Source organism: Poromitra crassiceps (genome assembly GCF_964638095.1).
Source record: "Poromitra crassiceps genome assembly, chromosome: 1".
NCBI lineage: Eukaryota > Metazoa > Chordata > Actinopteri > Beryciformes > Melamphaidae > Poromitra > Poromitra crassiceps.
In genome coordinates, this window is record NC_139623.1 from 124111188 (window position 1) to 124137331 (window position 26144).

The 26144-nt window shown below is 46.8% G+C and overlaps 2 protein-coding genes across 2 annotated transcripts in view; both read left to right on the forward strand.

Annotated features, from left to right (window-relative positions):
* rabgef1 (RAB guanine nucleotide exchange factor (GEF) 1) overlaps positions 1-5765 on the forward strand; it is a gene marked incomplete at both ends in the record, with an annotated part of 55925 nt that extends 50160 nt beyond the window's left edge. The window contains 2 exons of the mRNA XM_083638861.1: positions 4016-4208; positions 5551-5765. Of these exons, the coding sequence (XP_083494987.1) occupies positions 4016-4208; positions 5551-5765 (408 nt within the window). The remainder of the gene's footprint in view (positions 1-4015; positions 4209-5550) is intronic.
* Positions 5766-25232: 19467 nt separating this feature from the next.
* ppm1e (protein phosphatase, Mg2+/Mn2+ dependent, 1E) overlaps positions 25233-26144 on the forward strand; it is a gene marked incomplete at both ends in the record, with an annotated part of 120280 nt that continues 119368 nt past the window's right edge. Inside the window, one exon of the mRNA XM_083632928.1 lies at positions 25233-25414. Coding sequence (XP_083489054.1) covers positions 25233-25414 — 182 coding nt within the window. The remainder of the gene's footprint in view (positions 25415-26144) is intronic.

Here is a 26144-nt window from a genome sequence, read left to right on the forward strand (position 1 = left end):
CATTAGTAAATGATTACTATACACATTAGTTAACTGTTAATTAAAGGACGGCTTTACCGTGGGGAATATGAATATATATTAAATCTCACGCCCCTAAGGTTTTCGAATCCATTGAAATTTTTGAAATTGGAGGTTCACTGCCAGAGATATCAACCGAAATCCACTCTGTGTGTGGGGGGGGGGGTGGTGGAGGGAACCCGAAATCCTACATTTCCCACAATGCACTGGGCTCGCGTGGCCTTCGTTTCCACGCCCACCCCGCAGGCATTTGGCTGATATCAAAGAAGAAGGCTTCGACATAAAAAGATTTAGTAGAACAAGAATTTTTTTTTTTTTAAATTGCCTCCAAATTGCACCAAATTTAAACGGTAGTATATATGTCGGGAGATGTCTTCATAAAAAAAAAATCATGCATTTTAAGGCATTTTCGTAGGAGTTACGCGCATCTGATGTTGTAACTATTTTATTTAAAACCGGTTATGTTAGTTAATGCTTCTTAAGCATTAAGTAACGCTTAATTCATGACCAATAGTGTAACCTTATTGTACAGTGTTACCGAATTAAGTTTAGGCATGGAGTGGTGTCAAATGAATATGCAACATTTTTGGGAGGTTTTCCTGTTGGTCAATTTCCCCTTTAAGTGATGATAGACACTCAAATCATCCATGTGTCTAAAGTACATCATGGGCTCTGGTGCTCCCTGTTAACACTTCAGCATACAGTATGACTGTGTTCAGACAGGCAGCTCCAATCCAGTATTAGCTAGACTGACTCAGACATTATTTTCTTGTGTGAACAGCATAGGCCACATTCATGTCATGTGTCTAGGGTTGGGTACCGAAACCCGGTACCACTATGGCACCTGTTCTGTATGTCCTATATGTGACGGAATTGCAATGCAGATTTTGGAAGCATGCCTAAGTAGCTGATTGAAATATCCGCCCTCCGAAATGCGCCTTCACTAACATTATCGTTTGGAGCATGACACTTGAAATCCACTGTATTCCTCTGGTATGATGCACAGCTGCTTTCTTCTCCCGCGTGACTTCTTAATACGTCATTGGCAGTCAACCGTTGGATTATTTTTGACGTATTAACACATTGAGTGCCAGCGACGCCATATGGCGTCATTACAAATTTACCGTAGGCTGCCAGCGATGCCAAATGGCGTCAGTAACTCCAAATTGTTTTTTTGACGGGGGGGTGTCGATCTAAGCTTCTTACATCGCCTCTTACAATATTGTAGCTATTGGAGGTCTATAACCTATTTTACAAACCCCATTAGGTGGCGACAGCACTCTCCTGATAAGAGAAAGTGTAGCCAAACACACAGAAGAAGTCGCTGGGGAAAAAGGAAATCGCATCGCATCCGTCCGTATGCATCGACATGCATGAAGCCAAACGCCAGTGCCTGTGCCCGCAGCAGCTGCATCCGCTGTCACAACTGAGCACCTCCGTGTCCGATAGCAACAGCAACCTGCGACAGCACATTCGCATAATCAGTCTTATTATTCTCAACTGGAAGCATTGTGGCCCGTGACAAACACACGCGGAACCAAAAAGCTGGATGTCGCACCATTCACTGTGTGTGCAGCAGCAGAGAGCCACCAGACACATAAGACACACCCAGGAGGAGGCGTGTGCAGTTGAGGGGGGGGGGGGCACGCAGAGCACGCAGAGCAGCATACACTTCACCCAGACAGACCCAGACATCAGAAAATTAGCTTCAGAGTCAGTGATGTGCTTGAAATGTTTAATTTCACAAAAGGCTCATTATCTCAGCTCGTAGAAAACAAGGGCTGTTTTTGGTTCAATCAAGCTATCTTCTCCGGCTCATAACTAAAGAACGGAAAATGGGATCAATAAACTTTTTTTTGCAGGTGATAGAAGAGAGTCTCATCGTTATTTGTGCGTGTTCAGTGTTTACATAGTAATTATTAAAGAAATTATATGACTGTTTTAAAATGCATTGCGGCCTATGTGGCACAGCAAGCAACCTTTTGCCCAAGGGCCGTGGCACTCAAAGTGTTAATACGTCAATGGCAGTGAACGTGTTAACACTTCTGTCTTGTTTGTGTCTCATTAAATCAGCTGTACACACAGCACTGCCTAACTTCTATCTGTGTGGACATGGTGCAGTGTTTGTATGTGCAAAATGCCGCAAAATGCCTTGTTATCAACTGTTATTGCTAACAATGGCTAGCCTGGCTAGCGACTGGATCTGACCAAGAGCTGACTCGCAACTTCCCAGCTCCAGTTTTCTGCAAATGGAACGCTAACAAAACGGATGTGATGTAATTTAGCCTCCACATCCCAGTTATTTTTGCATAAGAAATCAGAGATTTTCCTGCTAATGTGAACATAGCTTAGCTTCAAACTTTAGCATACAGTGCTTTTGAATGAAGTGTATGCATGTACACCAGGCTAAACTGATCAAGGGGACAATGTATCAAAAATGTAGTGTATTCTTATTAACACGTTCACTGCCATTGGCGAGTCAACTCGTCAAGCAGAAACCAACGGTTGACTGCCAATGGCGAGTCAACTCGTCCAAATTTTTTTTTTTTTTTTTTGACGTTGGGATGTTGATCTAACCCTTTTACATCTCCTATATAAATATGGGAGCCACCGAACGTGTACAACCCATTCCACCGACCCACTAAGTGGCGACAGTGCTCTCCAGACTAGAAAAAGCTGAGCCAAAACTGCAGGGGAACGCGCGAGGAAACCATTCTCATACTGTAAAATGGATTGGCGAAAACGCTTTCGCTTTCGCGCTGGGAGCTGGCGGTGGGGGATTGCAAATTTGCATAATAGATTATGGGTGCAACACACTTTGAAACACCGGCAGAAAGCCCACAATCGCACGCAGCTTCATTCCAGCTGAGCTCACAACCGAAACGAACGAGCCCCATGCAGACTCGCCCAAAGAGCAGCCGCCAGCAGCCAGGCAGCACAGACAGGCAGAGCCTCGCTTGTACCGCTGCAGCCACGGAGGGAGGAGAACACACACGGAGGGAGGAGTTTGAAGGAGAGGGGGGTTTCCTGCTGCTATGGAGGAAATTACTGTTCAAAACTATTGTTTAGATGTCTGACGTCTTACGCCAAAAATAAATGGTTAAAGTGACTGTTCTATCGAATTTCACAAAAAGCCATTTATCTCAGCTTAAATTTTCAGATGCTGAAACCATGCTGTATGCAACTGCTAATGCCTACATAACTACTAACTCTACAAACTAACTCTTTTAGACAGAGAAAGCACACATTCTATTAGTTCTTTTGAGATATTTTGTGTTCACAAAATCTTAGCAGAAAAGAATCCTCGGCTCTTGAAAGATGAGCCAGAATCCTAAAAAAAAAACCTTGGCAGAAGCTACAGTAAGAAATACCGCTACAGTATTGAAAAAACGGCTGGCAGTGAATGTGTTAAGGCTGGGGAATATATATATACTATGTAGTCAATACAAGGCCCTCACTTAGGTAGTCTGGACTCTGTGTAGGGTTGGGCATCGAAACTCTAAAGGAATTGAAAAAGTATCAACATTTTTATTTTGATTCTGCTCATTCTCATTGATTCCTAAAAACAATTGCGTGCACAACATCCTTGAAATCCGAGTTCCCACCCGAACATATCAAATGGCGGAGACGGAGTGCTACATAAAGTGTTAATTTAAGATTTTATCAAAAAAATTATAAACTGTTGATTTTGACAAAAGTTCATAATAAACGACAATGTTATGATAATATGAATTACTGAATATGACTTTTGTAATGTTCTTTCTTTCTTTCTGTGAAATAAGCATGTGACCTGACCTGTTTTGACCCCACCCCTCAAAGAATCGGAATTGAGACTCGTTAATAACCGGAATCGATAAGCAGAATCGGAATCAGAATCGTTAACATCCAAACAAGACCCAACCCTCCCTCAGTGTGATTGAAGTTGATGTTGAAGGCTTGCTGTCAGATCTCAGCTCCAGATTGTCTCAGTTGGCCTGTCTGCTGTGTGTTGACGTAGTGCTGTGCCGTGGCCTTCATTGAGAAGCTGGATGCCCAGTCTCTCAACCTCTCCCCAGAGGAGTTTGAGCGCTACATGCTGGGCCAAGCCTCGCCCCCACAACACCAGGCAGAGGGCGACTGGCCCCAGACTGGCCCCAACGCCACCAACCCTCTCCTGGCTGAACTCCATCACAACCTGGAGCTGCTGGCAGGTAGGGTGGGACCATATGAAAATTTCATGTCACGATTATCCTGTCCAAAATAATCGCGATTAACGATATTAATAATCATCAAAATATGCTTAAAACTCTTAAAGGAGAATTCAGGTTTTTTTTGACAACCTGGACCTTATTGCCAGCTTTATTTATCTATTAAAATAAAAGGAATTTTAATACGTGCATTTACATCCTGCAAATCGCTTATTTTCTGCCATGCAGCGGCTCAAATCCTTATTATCTCATAGGGACAATGAGAAAATGAACACTGCAGTCAGCGTGTTCACCCTGTCTCTGTCTGCTGTCCATCACATTGGTAGAGATACTGTAGAAGCTCCCGTTGCCCCCGCTCCTCAGTTTGTAATCCGCTCCTCAGTTTGTAATCCATATGACGTTAGTCCGACTCAAATAAATATGGGCGGCCATCGAATTCAAATGCATCGTCCATATTCTCGAAATCAGATAAATATCAACCATCCTACGGTGTTTAGTGTCATGGCAGCTGAACTCTCAACTCAACTGTCACTGATGTGAGACTCGCGGGACCTGGTTACGCAGTCCCCGGATGTGGAACCTACCAGACAGTATCAATAAGGATATGAGCTGGATGGAGTGCAGGATGTCAATGCACGCATTACACATGACCCTATTTCCTCTGTTCCAGGCATTACACATGGCCCTATTTCCTCTGTTCCAAGCATTACACATGGCCCTATTTCCTCTGTTCCAGGCCGATGCTCGGCGCGTTATAGGGTTGTAGTGGATCCATTTCAAAAATTCCTTTTCAGGGTGAGTTCTAAAGTATAAATAAAGCTGGAAAAATGGTCCATGTTGTAAAAAAACGGAATTCTCCTTTTAATATGGCACCAAAACAGATGTGAATCACTTGACCTTACATGTTGTTGAGAAACAAATGGAGGTGTTGGCCAGAGCAGACACCGTCCTCTGGCAGGTCCTGCAGGTGGGAACCTTGTCTTTCTGTCGTTCCTTATTTTTGAACCCAGAATATTTCCATACATCTGATTTAATTTGTTAGCTGGAGGATACAGCGGGCAAGCCTAGCTGGCTTCAGCCATGTTGACAACGATTGATTGGAAAGATGCACGCTCCCCCTTGTGGCAAATGGCAATTCAAAATAAAAGAAAATCAATAGGACTGTGACTTGTTAGTGAACTAAGATAGATAGCTTTTTCAAGTCACTTGTGACTCGGGATGATATTCTTTTTCATGTGACGATTTTCACGATTATACGATTAATGGAAATTCTCCACAATACAATTATCTTGAGTGTTTATTATCACGATAGACGATAATATTGTGCATTGTCCCACCCCTACAGGCCTCAGCAGCCGGCAGGAGAAGCTGACGGAGGCTGCTCAGAGCCTGCACAAAGACCTCCTATCTTGGCAGGAGAACGTGCAGCGGGAGGTCAAGGACATCCTGGAGAAATACCCCCTGGAGATCCGGCCTCCCACAGCTTCTGCCATCGATGCTGACAACGTGGAGAACGACCGGCTCCCACCACCCCTCATGCCTCAGGTGTTTGCTGGCTAGAGGAGTCGATACATGGAGGATGATAGGATTTACGATACTGAGTTCACAATACGATTTTCGAACTTTTTTTTTTACAAAATGAGATTGCAGACAAATTATGACTTAATTATTTCTTCGACAAAAACGAATGTATTTGTTTCTTATCTATACTTGATCAAATGAAAGAAACCCTTTTTATTTCTGCGGTAGGTACGAAACACAAACTTAGCAATGAATGCAATGAATTTCCTTTTCTTTGTAAAAGAAAAAAAAAAAAAAAGCATCGCGATTAATTTTTCATCCCATCAATTTGAATCTTCACACATCTCTCATCTCTCCGTGGATTATATTATACCGAATTGAAGAGTGGCATCTGGTAATACATTTTACATACCTCTGTATAATCAATAACCAATAAATTAATAGGCTATGTGATGTTTTTCATAGCGAGACAACGGCATGCATGTGTAATGTTAGCAGCTCCACAGAGGCAGACGGCAGTGCGCTCTCTCCATCTCTTTACCTCACATTTATTCAGAGAATGAGGTTAATTTCCCTCTTTGGGGGTTTGACTGGCATCTGGCCATGTTTTAATCATGGGGTGGGTGGAAAATTACGTGCATAATAGGCTACTGCATTTTCTTTTGCCGACATTCTGAAAATTCGATTAAAAGTTGCGATACCTTTGGATGGAAACCCAGCTACTGACAGCGAGGGCAAGCCCGTGGACACATCAAAGCCAGTCTGTAAAGGGTGCTTCAACGCAACAGGTGAACGGATCCAACACATCGAACCAAGCTATTTCTCTCCGACAAGCAATCCCGACTTCTTCAAAGAGTTCAGTTCAAAGACTGAGTGAATGTGAAGGATAACATACATGCCCTCATAAGTAAAACGAGTGTGATTTATTGTGTGACAAGCAAACTTGTTTCACCATCCGAGTTTGATGAGGCAATTAAGGCAATGGATATGGGCTGCCTAGTACGAGCACAGACAGGATGAACAGTCATGACGGTGTATATAAACTAAAGTAACTCAGAGATCATAAACTCAAGTAGCCTACCTATAGGGGACATCAGACCACTGCATACCATGCAAAAGCCCCAATAACACCATGGCTCTGACTCAAATATGTACTAAATAATTAAATCAAGGCCATAGAGTGTCATTAAAGCCCTTACATGGCATGCAGCAATCCGATGTCCCCCATACTAATATTTACAATAATCCAATTATTAATGACATAGTAATTTATTGTAAAAAACACACCTACTGTACATGTATGAAAAAAATTACACCACAAAATGAAATGACTCTATACACCTTGGCAGAGTTCTGCTAAATAAATAGAAAAGGAGAAAATGTGCTCAGTAGAGTACTGAGCAAAAAAATAAATCCTGATGTTTTAGGTTTTTGTCGTGGTATCATTTCAGTATCGGTATCGAGATACTTAAGCAGGTATCGGTATCAAACTCATAATTTTGGTATCGTGACAACACTAATTATATTAGCCATGTTCCTCAGTTCATTCTTGTCTTAAAGGTCCCATATCATGTCAAACAGGACTCCCCTTGCCTCTGTGATGATACAAAAGAAGCTACTTATATAAAACAAGTTTCAAATAATGCTACTTATTCTTTCAACAAGTGCTACTATTCCTTTAAAAAAAGTCTTAGCTAACAAAGACTGTTGCACAGTTGATTTCACTACTGTTGACAAAATGTACTATTGTAAGTCGCTTTGAATAAAAGCATCTGCTAAATGATGCAATGTAAATGGATGGTCTATCTAAACGCGGTGAAAGTATCAAAACGTACGATCACCAACTAAATCCGCACAATCTAAGCGATTGGATTGGATTAAAAGTGAGCCTCTAACTCGCTTGAAAGATTCTCGACTATATGGGACCCATTTTGGCCTATTTTGATGTGGTTAAGAATGACTGATGTTCGGGGCGGCGGGTGACTCGCCCGAGTCGCCCTGCTGGTTTCTTATGGACCCCTTGCTTGGGATTCCATGCACAATGTCTCTTACAAGCACATAGACACCTTAGACAGCTGGTAGCATCAAGTTGTAATGTTCAATGCCGATAATGTATGTATTTTTTTTTCTTGTCTTGTGTCTGAGCCTGTTCATCTGTCTTGTTCATGTAATGTAAAAAAAAAAAAGTGGGGGGTGAAAGCTAGCCTCTAAATGAGCTGTTTGGATTTCCATAATTTTGTAGCATCACAAAGTTTAGCTCATCATTTTTGTAAGAAATAATACACTAACAAAGTTTTTTGTTTTTGTTTTTTTGTTTTAAGCAGTTGCGCTTGTGTTTTGAAGACCGTAACAGTTGTCATTGTTTATTATCTGAGAGTTTTCCTAACCTGTAGCAGCCAGGCTGCGGGGTCTCACGTTTCAGTCTTGAAACGCTTAGCCAATCAGAAAAGATGGTTGTTAATATTATTGAGCCTTAAAGACACGGGGACAGAAACAGCCTTATTTCTGTCATTGTCAGGAATCTGTGCAGAATCCTGTCCACTTCTGTATGTCCTTTGTTTTCAGTTTGTCTAACTGTCAAAGAACTAGACTTAACTACCAACTCCTGGCCAGCTGCAGTGGAAAGACATTACATTCAGGGTTCCCACAGTCATGTATGTGTGTGTGTGTATATATATATATATATATATATATATATATATATATATATATATATATATATATATACATATACATATACACACATACACATACACACACACACACACACACACACACACACACACACACACCCACCCACCACTGTGTTAGAGTAATCTTCCATGGATACCCTTCCATGTAACATAACGGCCAATTTATTTTCTGTAGCTGATGACATAATGCAATAGTGGTATTGGATATGAATGCTTCTTGTATTTTATGTTAATATTTTTATGGAAAATTCATGTTTTTATTTCATTAGCTTCCATGTAATGTGCTGCAGTGACTCTAAAGCACTAAAATGTGTAGAACTATGCATCAAGGCAGATACAGTGACATGCAGATGTGATGTCAGTAGAAGTGATATCATCAAAGGTACTGTACACCATCTGTTCAAGCACTCACTTGATAAGGGAATTTCTTACATTACAATACATTGTATTGACATTCTGCCCACTGGAACACTTTTTGGTTTCAAAGAAAAATGTTTTTATCACTGTGTTTTAATTGTCAAGGCTTTCTGGATATTTCACCACCGAGTCAAACCCAGTAAGTAGGTAGGTGAAAGCATCCCGACTTCAACTGGTCCTTGAATCTTGAATCTAAGGTTTATTTTCAAAAATGTCTTTTAAACATCCATGTATGTTGCCAGTGTGTGTTGTTGTATGCTGCTTGGCTGTTTAATCACACATACCATCTTTAAAAGGGACTGTTTCTGTATGATTAATTGTAGCAGGTACTTAACTTCTAACAATTCTTAGCCCCATTCTGTAGCTGCAATAGAAACACTTCAATGGCTTGAAGACTCCCCCCCCCCCCCATATTGACTAATGTAGTTTGAGTCTGTAAAAGGGTTCTAATTACCTTCATCATGTTTGTAAAGATTGAAGTAAGCAAGTCAAACTCTTAAGCATTTGTAAATATACCAGTACCTTGCATCTTTAATATAATGGACAAATACAAATATGTGTATATTTGTCAGATTTTGAAATGGAATGGCATAATATATCACTGTTATAATGTAATTGTCATAGAGTATTTATTGAATATTGTGATGTGCACTGACAGTATGCATTAAAACATAGATCTATGTTAATGAAAACCTTGTCACCTTCCTGTGCCTGCTGTAAATGTCCTGCTACTGCCATCTAGAGATGATAAGACAGTACGGCTGTTTGACTGTTTAACAGCTCGTTTTTGTTGCAAAGTAGACAGACACCGCAAAAGCCTAAAATCAATCAGATTATAAATGTGTGAAAAAGACAAATGGTAACATCGTTCTTCAACCCTTTGTCATCTAAAGACTTTTTTTCTTGTTTCTTTGTCATCTAAGCAATAATATGAGGAACGATTTTGATGACAGTCAAATCTGTGGGAATTTGTTGGATTTATTCAGCCATCTTAATCATCAACTCATTTTAATTTAGCGCTTAATTGTGGGTTTAATAGAATGGTGCATGTTATTACAACCTTGAATAAAACTGTTTATAATTCAACTTACCCTGCAAAACAACAGCAACCTATCAGCCATGTCTGTTGTTATCCACAGATGGAGGAAGCTGCTCTGCTGCACTGGATGCAGTCAGTGATAGCCTATTCTACTGTACAGAGGGTTTTGGTCGCTTAGGGCTTCCGTACTTATGCGCAAGGTGGCGGCCTTAACGAGCATGGAACGGGCAGTCGTGAGGTCACAGTGGGGTGCCCCCCGGTGGCTCACCTGGTAGAGTGCATAGTTACCATTAAGGCCTTCCTTCATGCAGCCGACCTGTGTTGGAATCCGACCCGTGGTTCTTTGCCCTTTGTTCTCCCCTCTCTCTGCCCGCCCTCCTGTCATCACACTGTCCTATAAAGGCAAAAATGGCCCCCAAAGGAAAATAAATGACTATAAAAAGGTCGCAGTGACCTTGAACTTTGATATTTGACCACCAAAATCTAATCAGCTCACCCTTGATTCCAAGTGGATGTTTGAGCCAAATTTGAAGAAATTCCTTCATGAGATATCACATTAACAAGCATGGAATGGGCGGTTGTGAGATCACAGTGACCTTGAACTTTGGACCTTTGACCACCAACATAATTAGTTCATCCTTGAGTCCAAGTGGATGTTTGAGCCAAATGTTATAATTCCCTCAAGACGTTCCTGAGATATTCCATTAATGAGTATGGAACAGACGGTTGTGAGGTCACAGACTGACCATGAACTTTGACTTTTGACCACCAAAATCTAATCAGTTCATCCTTGAGTCCAAGTGGACGGAAATTTGATGAAATTCCATCAAGGCGTTGCTGAGATATCGTGTAAACGATCATGGGACGGGTGACACTGATGATGACTCATAAGCAGGGCTGGCCCTATAGGTGTAAGCAAACTAAGCAAACTGCTCAGGGGCCTCACCTGCTTAGGGCCCCCAAGAACACTTGATTTTTCTTGATATATTATATGTCAATATCATCATCACTTTATTAACAGACACAAGGTCCAGTATAAAAACAGACAATAAATAAAACCACAACGTATACATGCCCCAATACATTACATTAAAGAGTTGTACCAATGTGCCCAAATGCTGGACTGGTACTTGATAGCACTGAGACCAGGTTGAGACAGCAGCATGATAATCAAGTTCTGAGACACATTAAGACGACAGATAAAGTTGTAGGTCAGATTTCTCAGCAGCGCATGAAAGGTGTAGGCTCCTGCACCACAAAACATTTCACAGCACGTTTTACAGCACACTTCCAGAACCTGTCCTGATAAATAAAAGGGAGGGAAGGAGAGGTCCTTATCATCTCTTGTTTTGCAAACCATAATGACACTGTTTTTAGCATTATATTTCACATCAAAATCTACTCCATACGCAGAACAAATATTCAGCAGCTGTTGAAAATCAGCACTGCTTGGAGACAGGATGGTCAGATCGTCACTCAGTGTACATAAAATGATTTATCCAGGTGTTACCCAGCACACATCCAGTTCTACAGCTACTGAGCTGTACTGAGCCCCCCCCCCCCCCCCCTGCCGGACGTCGTTCCCCACCCCAAAAGGAGCAGAGGCCGACCATCTGACCTGCATGGTCTGGTTGGCATACCAGAATGCCAAGACTCTAATAATGCTCCTAGGCACACTGCTCTCTCTCATCTTTAAAAACAGCTTCTGATGGTTAACTGTATCGAATGCCTTAGAGGCATCAATAAAGCCCACCAAAACATATCCATCACTTCTTTCAGTGCATATATGCAAAGGTCTGTGCCATGCTTGGCTTTAAACCCAAACTGGTTGTCAGTGGTGTCTAAAGAGGAACTTAAACAATCTAATAAAATTCCCACTAAAACCTTGGAGAGTACACTATACTATAATGACAATAGCGTCTGTCTGTCTCTCTGTCTGTCTCTCTGTCTCTCTCTCTGTCCTTCGTGTATCTCGAGAACCATTGGTTGGATCGACTTGAAACTCGGGGAGTGCGCTGATGGCGACCCGACAGAGTGCAGTGCCCTGAAACACGTCGATATTAATGCATTTGTGTTCAATCAAGCGTGTGCTCCTTCAAGCCCTGGCTGATCTGGGCTAAGTGAGAAGTGTCAACACTGCTGTGAGTACAGGGAGTAGAGAGTAGAGTAAATCTTTATTTATCCCCCCTGGGGCAATTCATATGCAGCATAAGAAAAAATTGAATTTAAAAACATACAGACATAAAACAGTAAAACAGTAAAAAAAAAAAAAAAAAAGTAGGGATATCTTAAAACATAGTACTGTACATTTAAAAGGACAGGAAACCATGTAAGTTCAAACAGAAAAAGGGCATGAAGTAGGCTACTATTCAATTCAACATTTCAGACAGCGAATCGCCTCAGGAACAAAAGAATGGCTGTATCTGTTCCTGCAACAGCTGGGCATCCTATATAATACCTGCGCCCAGAAAGAAGGAGGGAAAACTCAGGGTAAAGAGGGTGCTGAGGGTCACGTAGGACACCCTGAGCCTTCTTAAGAACCCTCTTCTTATATAGAAGACAGAGGTCATTCAAGTTACAGCCGGTGATTTTGGAGCTCGTCCTGACAATTTCCTTTAGCATGTTCTTGTTTGTCAGGTTTAGGTTCCCAAACCAACAAATAAATGCAAAGGTGAAGACTGACTCAATACAAGATGAATAGAACATTTTCAAAAGTGACTTGTCTCCGTTAACACTTCTTAGCTTCCTTAAGAAGAACAAGCGCTGAGTGGTTGAGAGTCATTGAGAGAGTGAATGGTGCTGTAAGTAGGGTCGTTCAGAGTGATTGGTCGAGTGATTGCCATTTTTGAGCAATCAGTGATAAGACAAGCTCGGAATATCTTATCCGACCCCTCGCATGTACTGAACACAGAGTACGAACTACTGCAATCTGGCAGGAGATATAGGATACTGCGGTGCAAATATAATAGATATAAACACTCATTTGTTCCTCTGTCAATCAAAATGATTAATGACAACTAGAAATGAGTAGAGACACTTTATCACAGGGGTATGTGGAATGATGTATTAATTTGTATTATGCAATGTTTTTGGTTTTGGTGTTTTTTGTAAAATGTTCTATGTATGCAGATGTGGCCCTGTCTCCAAGACAAATTTCTCCCAAGGGAGACAAATAAAGAAAAACCTTGAACCTTGAACCTTGAACCTTGAAGGAGGGGGGTAAAGTAAACACTGGAGAGAGGGCAGCATAAAAGCAGCAGAGAATAGTAGGAGAACATGTGTAAGCTGAATAAGGAGCATTAATATTCAAGTTTGTCATGAATAAAATCAAGGGGAAATAATCGGTAGAGCTCAGTGATCTTAGTTAAGTGAGATTTTTACGTGGCTATAATGGTAGGCTATAATGAGTCACGCAACCCCCGTCCTGAGTAGGGTTCCCACAGTAAAACGTTAGGGTTGTGCTACAACCCGGGTTTTACGAGTGAGAACGAGAGCTCTCACTCTAGTGCCATCTTCGCTGCGCACGGAGCCACTGGAAGAATATTATTTTTGCTCCAAAAATGATCTTTATATAAAACCAAACCACCTACCGACAGCCAGGTGGCGTGGTAACCCTGGAACTGAGGCGGCCACCCACATTCCTTTGCCCGTGACGACGTCACGTCCGCCCAGATTCCAGGAGGCCACTCCTTCTTCCAGCCCGCCTGCGCAATGACGCATCGACGCAGCAAGGCTGGGTAGTGAGAGCTCTCGTTCTCACTCATAAAACCCGGGTTGTAGCACAAATCTAACGTTTTACTTCGTTTCGAACTCAAGCTCTCACTCTAGTGCCAAATTCAACCGCCCTTGCTGCCGTGAGCACTCCTCAGAGCGACCCGAGAGGCATCGGTGAACAACGGACACATGGCAATCGCCCAACCCTGTGGCATCTGGAGAGGAAACAACACTACATTCTCGCCATTGACAGTACCGCATACGCGAAACACGAGCCGGACACGTCAAGACTGTAGGACCTAACAAACGTGTGATGAGAGGACCATGAGGCCGCAGCGCACATGCCCTCCACCGATACACCGCGCAATAATGCGGAAGACGTCGCAACGCCCCACGTAGAATGCGCCTTAACTCATTCACCGCCAAAGACGTCTTTGACGTGTTATCAGGAATAGCCATCCACGCCAAAGACGTGGATGGCTCCTTCTCCTCTTCTCCCCTATTTTCCTGAATCCCTGCCACTTCCTGCTCTCCCTTCTCTCACATTCCCCCTGCTCTCCTTCCCCTGCACCCTCCCACCTCTCCTTCTCTGCCTCTCTCCTCCTCTCTGTCCTCCCCCCTCTCTCACATTCCCCCTGCTCTCCTTCCCCTGCACCCTCCCACCTCTCCTTCTCTGTTCTCTCCTCCTCCACATTTCCCATTTTCTCCCCACCCTCGCCCTAATCCGGGCCCGTATCCTACTCCCTCCCTCCACCCTAGACCCTACCTCTACTCTACCTCCCCTGTACCCTTCCACCTCTCCTTCTCTGTTCTCTCCTCCTCTCTGTCCTCTCCCCTCTCTCACATTCCCGCTGCTCTCCTTCCCCTGCGCCCTCCCACCTCTCCTTCTCTGTTCTCTCCTCCTCTCTGCCCTCTCCTCCCTCTCACATTCCCCCTGCTCTCCCTCCCCTGCACCCTCCCACCTCTCCTTCTCTGTTCTCTCCTCCTCCACATTTCCCATTTCCCCCCACCCTCGCCCTAATCCGGGCCCGTATCCTACTCCCTCCCCTCCCCCAACCCTAGACCCTACCCCTACCCTGGCTCTCCCTCCCCTGCACCCTCATCTCTCCTCCTCTGTTCTCTCCTCCTCCACATTTCCTATTTTCTCCCCACCTCCCCCCTCTCCTCCCTCCTCCCTCTCCCTCCCTCCTCCACTCTCCTGCTTTCTTCAAATGTTCAAATGTTATCTTTATTCTGTATATTCTTGTTACTGTGTGTTAGCTAGAATCAGCTAGACATACTTTCTGTGAAGCCCTCTGAGACATGCTTGTGAATTAGGGCTATATAAATAAACTTGACTTGACTTGACTTGACTTGACGTGTTTTTGTTTTTATTAGTGCAGCGCGTAGTTCAAACACTTCCCCAGCCTGTGACATGTTATCAGGTCCCTAGCCTTAAAGACAAAGCCGACAACACGCGATCAAACACATACCGCAGCTGTTGTTTTGAAATGAGCAGGAGGAAAAACAGAAAACAGAGAAACGCGCTTCCTTGTGAAGTTGTGCAGAGAGGAGAAACACCATTGAAACGCCCCTCGGCGCGCTGCACGAGTTTGCCGGCTTGCTGCAGGGCAGCGGACATCGATCGTTCGCGGTAGTCAAACCCGTGACCAACATGATCGATCCTGGTCCCTCGACCCCGTTCCTGTGTCCCAGCCCAAAAGAGACGAGACGGAGTCACAACTGTGTGAGGAGGAGAACAGCAGCCTCGCCACAGAAATGGCTTTCACACAGAGCGAAGCAGCACGGCCACTTTCCTGTCGAGGGCGAGGAAGACTGGATTCCAATGCGACAGGACCCAGATGATCTCGCGGTAAGGAGTGTGTGTGTGTGTGTGTGAGAGAGACTACACTGATCTCTGCATTCTATTCTATGATCACACTCACTCACACTGAGTAAACTGTATTGTTGAATGTAAAAAAAGCACTTCATGTATATATATATATATATATATTTATTTTTTTCATTTGTGTCATAACAAATAATATTTACATGTCTGATGTCAATACAGTTCAAAATAAAAGAATTGAGAGCGAGTTCTGCCTGAGATTGTGTGATTTACAAAAATGCCATTTTCTGCAATTTATCTTCTCAGAGAGACCTTTTTGGTGAAAACAGGGTGTATATAAATGGCTATAAGTAGAGTACAGAACATGCTAAAAGCTCACTTTTTTTTTTCCTGGTGAACCCAGAGACGTACATCTTCATTTTGAGGTATTGCAAATCACTTTGGTGCTAATAGATAATTTACTGTGGGTCTTGAAAGATGACCAACAATTATGAAAATCTTTGGCCTGTGCTAAATATTGGCAGTCCTAAACTGGCCATGAATGAGTTAATACCCTCCGGGGGTACCTTACCCGCGGCAGAGTATACCAAAGCAATCGCCTCCACTATCCAGTGTGATAAGCGATCCTTGGAAAGGGGTCCACCCTGGGCCCTCTGCCCGAAACAGACCAACAACTGGTTTGAAGTGCGCAATGAGCGCGTCCTGGCCAAGTAGGCCGATAGCGCCCTTACGGGAAACAGCATGTGCAAACGTCGCTCCTCGTCCGAACTGAACGGCGGGGGACAGAATGCTGACAAGTCTATGACCATAGACCTAAAGCTGGCATTAATATTCTTAGGTTGATAGGCCGGGTTAGGTCGCAACGTAACCCTGCGTCCATCATCTGCGAAAACCATACAGGACTGCTGCACCGAGAGGGCAATCAGGTCACCAACCCTCTTTCCTGACGACAAGGCCAGTAGCAGCGCGGTCTTCAAAGACAGAAACTTCAAATCGACGGAGTCCAAGGGCTCGAACGGATGACCAGCGAGCCCGTCCAGCACCGTAACCAAGTCCCATTTGGGAAAAACGCCCCGCGATGGCGGGCGCAACCTACGCGCTCCCTTCATGAAGCGCGAGACCACACCACATTATCGGGCAAGCCCTGGGCTAGCAAATGGTCCCGTTCAGGAGCCAGGCTGCTAGCTTCCACCTGCTGGGGGAGGGGTGGAGTACCTCCCCTTCCGCCTGGGATAGAAGATCCGCCCGCAATGGCAACGCCCAGGGCGGTCCTTGCGCCAAGGAGATCAGGTCCGCAAACCATATCTCCTTGGGCCAAAAGGGGGCCACTAAAATAAGCCGTAGGCGCTGCTCCCTCACCCTGTCCAACACCTGTCGGATCAGGGGGATCGGGGGAAACGCATAGAGCCCGTCCCATGGCCACGCGTGCGCCAGCGGGGGGCTGTCCTCTTGGATCGAGAACCACAGTGGGCAGTGAGTCGCGCACCGCGATGCGAAGAGATCGATGTGGGCATGGCCGAACCTGGCCCAAATCTGTTCCACCACCTGAGGGTGGAGGCATCACTCCGTCTGACGGGGATTGCCCCGAGACAGCAGGTTAGCCCCGAAATTCAGCCGGCCTGGCACATGAACCGCTGACAACGAAAGGAAACTGGGATACGCCCACAGGTGAATCTCCACCGCTAACTGGTTCAGCGCCTCTGACCGCACACCGCCCTGCTTGTTCAGGTGGGCGATCGCAGCTGTATTGTCCGAGCGGATCAGAACATGACGCCCATGCATGAGCCGCTGGAAGTGAACCAGAGCCAGGCGAATCGCCTCCAGCTCTAACACATTTATGTGGCGGAGCTCCTGAGCTCCTCACCGGCCGTTCGGCGAAAAGCGCCCGCAAACTGCACTCCATCCCCAGAGGGAGGCGTAGGTGCGAATGACCAACCTGAGCGGGACCGGGCCCAACCGAGTGCCTCTCGAGAGGTAACCGCCCATATGGCCAGCGCCCGCCGGGCCAGACACGTCAGAGGAACCCTGCGATGACGGTCCCTGGCCGGGGCCAGGCGATGCCTGAGAAACCAGATCTGGAACGGGCGCATGTGTAGCCTCCCCAGCGGGAGCACATGCACCGCTGAGGCCATCAGCCCCAACATGACTGTGCACTGATGCACTGACACGGAGGGACACAGACTTAGTGTCTTTGCCGTCCGCACTGTGCGCGCCTGTCGCTCTGGCGAAAGGCGGGCCAGCATGGCCCGAGAGTCCAGCTCGAGTCCCAGGAAGGTCGCCACCTGCGCTGGGACGAGGCAACTCTTCTGCCAGTTCACCAAAAACCCCAAGGTCTGCAGGTGATCTGTCACCATCTTGGTGTGTTCCATGGCACAGACCCTCGAGTCCGCCACTATGAGCACGTCATCGAGATAGAGGAAGACGCAAATCCCACTTGCGCGGAGGGGAGCCAGGGCTGTCTCCACGCACACGTGAAGGTTCGTGGACTCAAAGACATGCCGAACGGCAGGCCACAGAATTCGTAAGCCTTTCCCAGGAAGGAGAACCTCAGGTATTTCCTGTGCCTCTGAACCACGGGGACATGGAAGAACGCGTCTTTCAGATCCACGGAAGTAAAGAAATCCCCCGGCCTCAACGCATTGAAAAGGCGGGGGAAAGAGAGCATTCGGAAAGGGAACTTCCTCAGCGTCTTGTTGAGACACCGAAGGTCCAGAATTGGACGCATGGAACCGTCCTTCTTGGGCATGGCAAAGTACCTGTGATAGAAACCCGAGCGCACCTCTGCCTTGGGGAGCAGCGAAGTAACCTCCTTGCAGAGTATGTCCAGGGACCTCCCCTCCACGGCCGAATCGGGGACACCGTCGAATGTGCGTGGAGGTCTGGCAAACTGGAGAGTGTAGCCCTTCCGAAGGGTGCGTCATAACCATGGGGTCGGAGAACATAGGAGCTCCCAGGTGCTGAGCCTGTCGGACAACGATGGTCTCTCGTAGCCAGAAGGAGTGGAAACCGAACCTTTGGTCATGTGTATATTGTTGGGCACCGGGAAGCCGAAGGCGGGCCCCTGTCCGGGGGCGTGGTCCATAGGAGAGCTCCCGACCGACAATGGGCATGCGGCACCATTGACGGTGGGCTTGTCCTGGATGCTACCAACCGAGGCCAGGCCGTGGCCCTCGACCAAGGCGAGCCTTGATGACGGGCATGAGACCCAAGGAGAGCTCCTGACCGAACTCGGGCCGTGGGCACTGAGGACGGTGGGCTTGTCCCTAAAGCTACAAGCTGAAGGCTGGCCCCGAGCCCAGACCTTGGCAAGCTGCCGTCCCTGCCGGGCGTGTAGCGCCAGCAATGGGCGGACTGAGCAGGTCGCTGCTGAGCTCCGAGCCGAAGTTGGGCGCTGAGCTCCATCTTGGTCGGCCGTGGGACCCAGGACAGGCCCACTGCGGCCAGGTGGGGCATAGCCATTGAGGGGGCACAACCCTGGGGGGGCCACACCCGTCGCCGTGGGGCGGTTCGAGGAGCGGCGGGCCCCGGAGGGCGGCTCAACGAACGCTCTGCCCCCGGAAACCGGCGGCCGTCCCCTCATTACCGTCGTGGCATGAGGGACCTGACCGCAGCAGAGTCCCGTTGCTGCCTCTCCAGCTGCTGGGCCATGTTCTCTACTGACGGCCCGAAAAGGCCCTCAGGAGAAATCTTGGCCCCGAGCAGCCTCCTCTTCTCCGGCTCAGACAACGGCGTAAGGTTGAGCCAGAGGTGGCGGTGCGTGAGAACAGAGAAGGCCATCACCTTACCACTGTTCTGAGCCAAGCAGTCCACCATACGGAGGGCGTAGTGCATGGCCATCCGGAGCTCGGTATACATCTCCGGAGATGGGTTACCCTGCAGCTCCCTCAGGAGGACGGCCTGGTAACCCTGTAGGATGGCCAGGTTATTCGTCATGGCGGCGGACTGACCCACCGCCAAGTAAGACTTTTCGGCCAGCTTGACCGTTAACTGGCACGCCTTCGAAGGCAGTGTCAGCCTGCCGGAGGTGGAGGCCAGATGAGACGCCACCACTTCCTCCAGGGGGGGCATTCTGGAGAATGCCAGCCGTCCCTCGCCGTCAAACGCAGACCACGGAGCCATGCCCGCGCAATGCGGCTTGGTCTCCTGTGGTCTATCCCACGCCGTCTGCACGGCGCGGACCACGTCCTCACAGACGGGCAAGCGGCGCTGCGGGCGGGATGCCTGGCGTGCCTGAAAATAGCACCCCTGTAGCACTGAGGCAGGGGGCTGGGGTGGGTCGGCCCAAGCGATGCCTAGCTTAGCTGCGGCCCTGGACATCACCCCGCTAAACTGCTTCTGGTAGGGCTCGTTCGCTTCCGCACGAGCTTCCTCCTCTGCATTAGTAGTGACAGTGGTAGCACCGTCCCAGCCCTCTTCCCCGCCGGAAACCTCCTCCTGGGGGAAATCGGCTAGGGGGTCGTACCTGGGGAATTCACCCCGCTCTATGAATTGAGGCATGGGCTCATTGCCCCACCTAAATTCAGACTGCTCGTCCCGCTCGGACTGGCCCTGAAGGCCCTGAGCAGCAGGGGCTTCACCCACGACAGGGTGGAGAAATTCAATGGACGCGCTCCTCTCGAGAGGCGTACCGCTGGGAGGAATGTCCTCCTCAACAAAGAGCTTAGCTCTATGACGCAGCACGGCTATCTTGAAAACAGCACAGAGGCTGCAAGACCGAGGGTTCAAAAGCGCCCGTGCAGCGTGCTCGTACCCAAGGCAGAACACGCACCTATCGTGCCGGTCAAAGTCGGCCAACGTAGCTTTGCACACGGCACACCCCCTCGCTGACTCTCCCTTCTCCATGCTCATAGCACGAGAAACAGCAAGCTAACTAGCAGCAAGCTCCCGCAGGCTGTACCAGGTTAGCGGGAGTACCGTAAGAAGCTAGGAAACTAGCGTGAAGAAGCTAGGCAGTAAGCCACCCGGAGGCTAGCGAACATGCACGTGCAACGGTAACGAAAACGGCTAATAGCCTGACCCGAAGGGAAGGCGGCAACACGACCTGCTAGAGAACAAGCGTGAAACCACTAGCACAGCTATCGTAAGCAAGAGACAAGCGCGAGCCAAGCTTACTAGTCACTCTAGGAATAAACTCCTTGGCCGAGGAGAAGCTAGTTGATGCTATTCGCACGGATGCAAGCTAGCTATCTAGTTAAGAACTGAGAGCGGCAACACACTCGAGTTAATACCCTCGGATTCAAACGTTACCCCAGCCGGGGTGAACGTAAGCAAGCTACACGGCGGTAGCCTAAGCAGAATGTGCTAACAACACAATAAAAGGCAAGGCGCCCTTAGCTTTTGATGAGCTTGTCCGTCGCCACTGGTGAAGAGATGCAGGAACGGGTCCCCGAAGCCTGAAGAATCTCGTCCACTGTACGCCTTGTTTAGTCGGGCAATAAGACGGAATTAGCTCGGCTAGAGAGCGCAAACGTTAGTTAGCACACGGAGCTTTGAATAATACGTCCTCAGCGGGCTGGAAGAACGAAGGAGTGGCCTCCTGGAATCTGGGCGGACGTGACGTCATCACGGGGAAAGGAATGTGGGTGGCCGTCTCAGTTCCAGGGTTACCACGCCACCTGTTGGTAGGTGGTTTGTTTTTATATAAAGATAATTTTTGGAGCAAAAATAATATTCTTCCAGATGGCACTAGAGTGAGAGCTTGAGTTCGAAACCAAGTAAAACCTGGCCATTTCCACCACTGCTTATGGATGAGCATCATCTGCTGCATGCCATCGAGAACCGTTGGTCGGATCGACTTCAAACTTTGGGAGTGTGCCCTATTATGCAGTGCAGTGCCCTGTTTTCGTGCAATTCGGCATAGCGCCACCTACTGGCAACATTAAAAATGCTGTTTATCTCAAGAACCGTTCGTCCGATCGACTTCAAACCCGAGGAGTGCAGGAAGTGCATGGAGTTGAATTCTGTGCAATTTGGCATAGCGCCACCTACTGGCAACACAAAAAGCGCTTTATCTCCATAGCCATTCATCTGATCGACTTCAAACTCAGGGAGTGCGCTTAGGCGGACTCAACGGAGTGCAGGGAGCTGAATTCCATGCAATTTGGCATAGCGCCACCTACTGGCAACACAAAAAGCGGTTTATCTCAATAGCCATTCATCTGATTGACTTCAAACTTGGGGAGTGTGCTGCTGGGAACCTGACAGAGCAGTGCCGAATTTTGTGCAATTCGGCAAAGGCACCACATACTGGCAACACAAAAAGTGGTTTATCTTGAGAACCGTTCATCCGATTGACTTCCAACTTGGGGAGTGTGCTCCTGGGAACTCGAAGTAGTGCTGCGCTGAATTTCTTGCAAATCTTGCAATTTCCCGCGCCACCTACTGGCAACACAAAAAGCAGTTTATCTCGATTAACATTTGTTCGATTGACTGCAAACTTGGGGAGTGCGCTGCTCGGACCCCGATGGAGTGCGGTGCTGCATTTCATGCAATTTGGACTTATTCCAGGTCTGTCCTTTGCGTATCTTGAGAACCGTTTGTCGGATCGACTTCAAACTTGCGCTTAGGGGGACCTGACAGAGTGCAGTGTGTGTGCCGGGGGGAAGCGCCCACGGGGGGGTGCATGGGCGAACGGGCACTGCACTAGTTGGCTTAAATTTTGAGAGACCTTCCCCCTTGTATGTAACACATTTATGTGTGATGAATGGTTTACACACTTTAGATTAGGGGATGCAGAAAGCCTTGTAAATTAATTGTAAATTATTTACCCATCATTTATAACAGGTGAGGAAACTTCATTTACTAAAGGTTTATAGATGACTTACAACGCATTTGTGATATGTTAACATAGCATTTATTAATCATCTACAAATGTATATTCATGTTTTGTAAGTGATTAGTTCATCATTAGTCTCGCTGACCAGCCTCCTCTCCCTTCCGTCCGAGGAGTCTGGCACCGCAGGTCTCCATAACTTGGATAAACCCTCCCCTGCTCTACTCTGCTCTCCCATTGGAGGCGTCGGTTTCAGACCCTGCCGGATTTCCGCTCCCTGCTTAAGAAGCTCTGTCATTGGCTCCGACCATGTCAATCAGAGTGGCTTCCGCTCCCTCCTCCCTGTGTGTTCCTGTAAATAGTCCCTTGCCGCCTCAGGGAAAACAACAACGCTAACTAGCTAGCAAGCTAACGGCAGAAACCTACACGCTAGCTCGTTGCTACATGCTGAAAACAGCAAGTTGGATTGTTTGAAACTATTTTCCAAGGGCACTGCCGCTAAGCGCCGCCCATCGCAATCCCACTATGGAGACCTGTGGCGCCAGACTCCTCGGACGGAAGGGAGAGGAGGCTGGCCAGCCAGACTAGTTCATCATTAACTAAAGGGTTATAAATGACTTACGACTGAACGTTATTATAAAGTGTTACCGGTCCGGTGAGGTTGCACAGCGGCAGCCCACGTAGCAGGTGAGACTGGTGAGCGGGCGATTTCCATCACTACACCCATGTCGCATGATCTCCAGAGTTTCCACCCTAGTAGTAATAATAATAATAATAATAAACTTCATTCATAGCAGCTTTCATAAAATACAGCTCAAAGTGCTTTACAAGAAGAAGTGTGAAGAGTGAGTCCGTGTGTGTGTGTGTGCAGGGCCGTAACCAGGGTTCCAAAATAGGGGAGGTCCAGCAAGGGGAGGCGGATTCGGTGACGCCCACAAGGGCGCCGCCGAAATTTTTTTGAAGGTTTTTTCCCCCCTTTTTTAGCCATATTTCGAGTAATATATCATTTTAAATCAACATTAGGATTATACTGTTGTGATGTCATTATTCAGTATATTCTCTTTCATGTCACCACCTGCTCAGCTCTCCTGTCAACATAATTGTAACTAACAAACACAAACTGTTTTAGCCAAATTCATATCAAAATGACACCTACAAACACAGGTACACAACCCAAGCCGTACACAACACACAAAGTCATCATCGATAATAAAAAAAACATACAGAGGGACATTTATTTATTCCTGATAGGAACGATTGAAAAATAAAATAAAATATATTATGTTGTTTTTAACTTTACACCACCTCTTTTTGTTACTTATTGGGTCATGAAACTGAAACCATGCATATAGCCACCTGCATACCTGACTTCGGGAGCTTGGCAATTGGCATCATGCATGATTAGCCAGTAGCATCCCAACGTGTCACACAGGTAACATTACTTAAGAGACAGACTAGACACTTACTTTCTTGGTTGTTGCTAAAAAATCTGTCAGTGTCACTCACTGTCTGTCGTTCACTTCGCTCACTGTCTCGCAGCTCGCTCACCTTCAATTATCTCGCCAGGCAGACAGACAGTCATCACTCACCACCATGCTGCTGCTCTCTCGGAATCAAGTTACCGCGGACGCGGCGTCAGATGACTTCCTGCCTGACCTGCCTTTCGTTTCAAAATAAAAGCGATCCCGTGTTTTTCATGCTTTTCCATGCAGATTGTTTTATAAAAAAAAAAAAAAAAAAAAAAAAAAAAAAAATTCTCTGAAATATTAGGGGAGGTCCGGACCTCCCCGTCCTCATAGCTAGTTACGGCCATGTTGTGTGTGTGTGTGTGTGTGTGTGTGTGTGTGTGTGTGTGTGTGTGTGTGTGTGTGTGTGTGTGTGTGTGTGTGTGTGTGTGTGTGAGTGTGTGTGTGAGTGAGCAGAATTCTCGTGCGATCGGGTTGACACTTTCAGGGGCTGTAAAGAGCACCCATGCGGGGGACCTGAGGGAGCAGGATTTTTTAATAAGGTGATTGCCCTAATTACCTAATGATGTGGTGACATCGGTGATGATGTCATCAGTGATGTCATCCTTCCTGGCTGAGGCTATAAGTTCAGTGATGATATCATCATTGATGCAGGCGATTATGTGATGCGGGCGAGCTAGTCATTTAAAAACAAAAAGGACAGGCATTAAATCATAGAAAAAGAGACAGACTGTAGTACTGCTCAGTCTGGACAGCAGGCAGTGAGACGATGAATGAATGAATGAATGAATGAATGAATGAATGAATGAATGAATGAATGAATGTAGGAATGAAAGGCAACTGATGTAGCACTGTTGTCCAAGACAAATTTCCCTTCGGGGACAATAAAGTTGATCCTGATCCTGATCCTAATTTAGTAAGGGAGATAAGAATAAAATAAAATAAAAATAATAAAACAAATAAAAATACATTACAGGTCAAATAAATACAAGTAAATGAAAAGCAACAATAATAGAGGTAGTGGGAGCATGTTTCAAATCCTTGGTGCATAGTTGGAGAAAGCGGCATCGCTTTTTTGTGTGGCACACAAACATACCCACATCATGCATAGTTAGTTGCGTGTGGGAGGTTTCCCTTCTCTTGCTTGGGAATGCTTCTCGTGAACGCGCAGGCGGCGCACTCTCTCACCGCCGCCCCCCCCCCCCCGAGCACGCGAAACCTTGGCATGTTGACGCGCTGCGCGTGCCCGGCCGGTGTCCAGCAGCAACCAACCAACAGCTCGTCCACCAGCAGTGTACAGTAAACACTACGGTCTGCTCAGTTAGTCCGCTAGTCAGTCTATTGATTGTTCATAGCTCGGTACTCTACTAATAGTGCTGCTAGCCCTGTAGCCTCATGTCAGTCCAGCTAGCCCGGTAGTCCACTTTGTGTTCAGTTCGGTAGTCTATTCTGCCGGTTCACCTATAGCCAGGTGATCCACACTGTCTGTCAGCTCAGCTAAGTCCAGTAACGTTAACGTGAGTGTAGCTGCTAAGTGGCGGAGCTGTCTCTAGTTGTGTGTCCAGGAATGAGAAGTGATGACCGGCTCTACAGCAGAGGAGAAAACCTTCCGACGGTTCCTGGATCTCTTCCTGCGGGAGATGAGACCGCCTCTCCGGGAGAACGACCCGCTGCCGATGCGCCCCTTGTCGGACCTGGTGTCAGAGGACGAGGTGGAAGGGGAATGCCTCGACCTCTGTCTCCAACACCTCTACAAATAGTTAAGTGACGACTTTATCTCTCACGATCGTGTTTCTATTCGTGTTGTGTGGTGCTCAGTGAACTATTTGTGGAGCTTGATAGTGATGTCGTTTTTATGGAAAGGATGTAAAACGCTAAATGACGAGCTGTGCTGTGGTGATGTGGCTGCTGGGTTCCCCCATCAGGCAGACGTCCTATGCTGTATATGCTGGGTCAAGATACCCCGATAGGATGCTGGGGGTGTGTCTGTACCAAGTTGAAACAAGTAGCCTATCTTAATGAGGATTTAGGTTCAGTTGGTGAGAAATGTAAAAGCAACGCTGCCAAGCATGAACACCGCCTGTCAGGGCTGCATGCTGCGTTGATATTAGCCGCTCGTCCCGTTAATGTATTCGGGTCTTGTCGCTGCTGGAGGTCTCGGTAAGGTGAACCCCTGCTCCTGCGTCACAGGATGGCGTCACGGGGTGTCGGAGGGAGGAGCATTGCCATCACTGCGGAGGCAGCGCATCTTCATACAGGCTAAAAATAGACGCACCGGTTACATTATTAGCCTCTGTCTTCAGATCAGTGAATCTCAACCTCTTTTCATATCAAGGACCTTCATTTAGTCCACATTAGAGGCACAGACCCCCCCATTTGACATAATTATTTTGGCTCTTGGATCCAAATCTGAGATTTTATTTATTTATTGTTAGATATATGATTTAATCCAAAATGATATGACTATGGTAGAGAGATAGCAGTGAAAC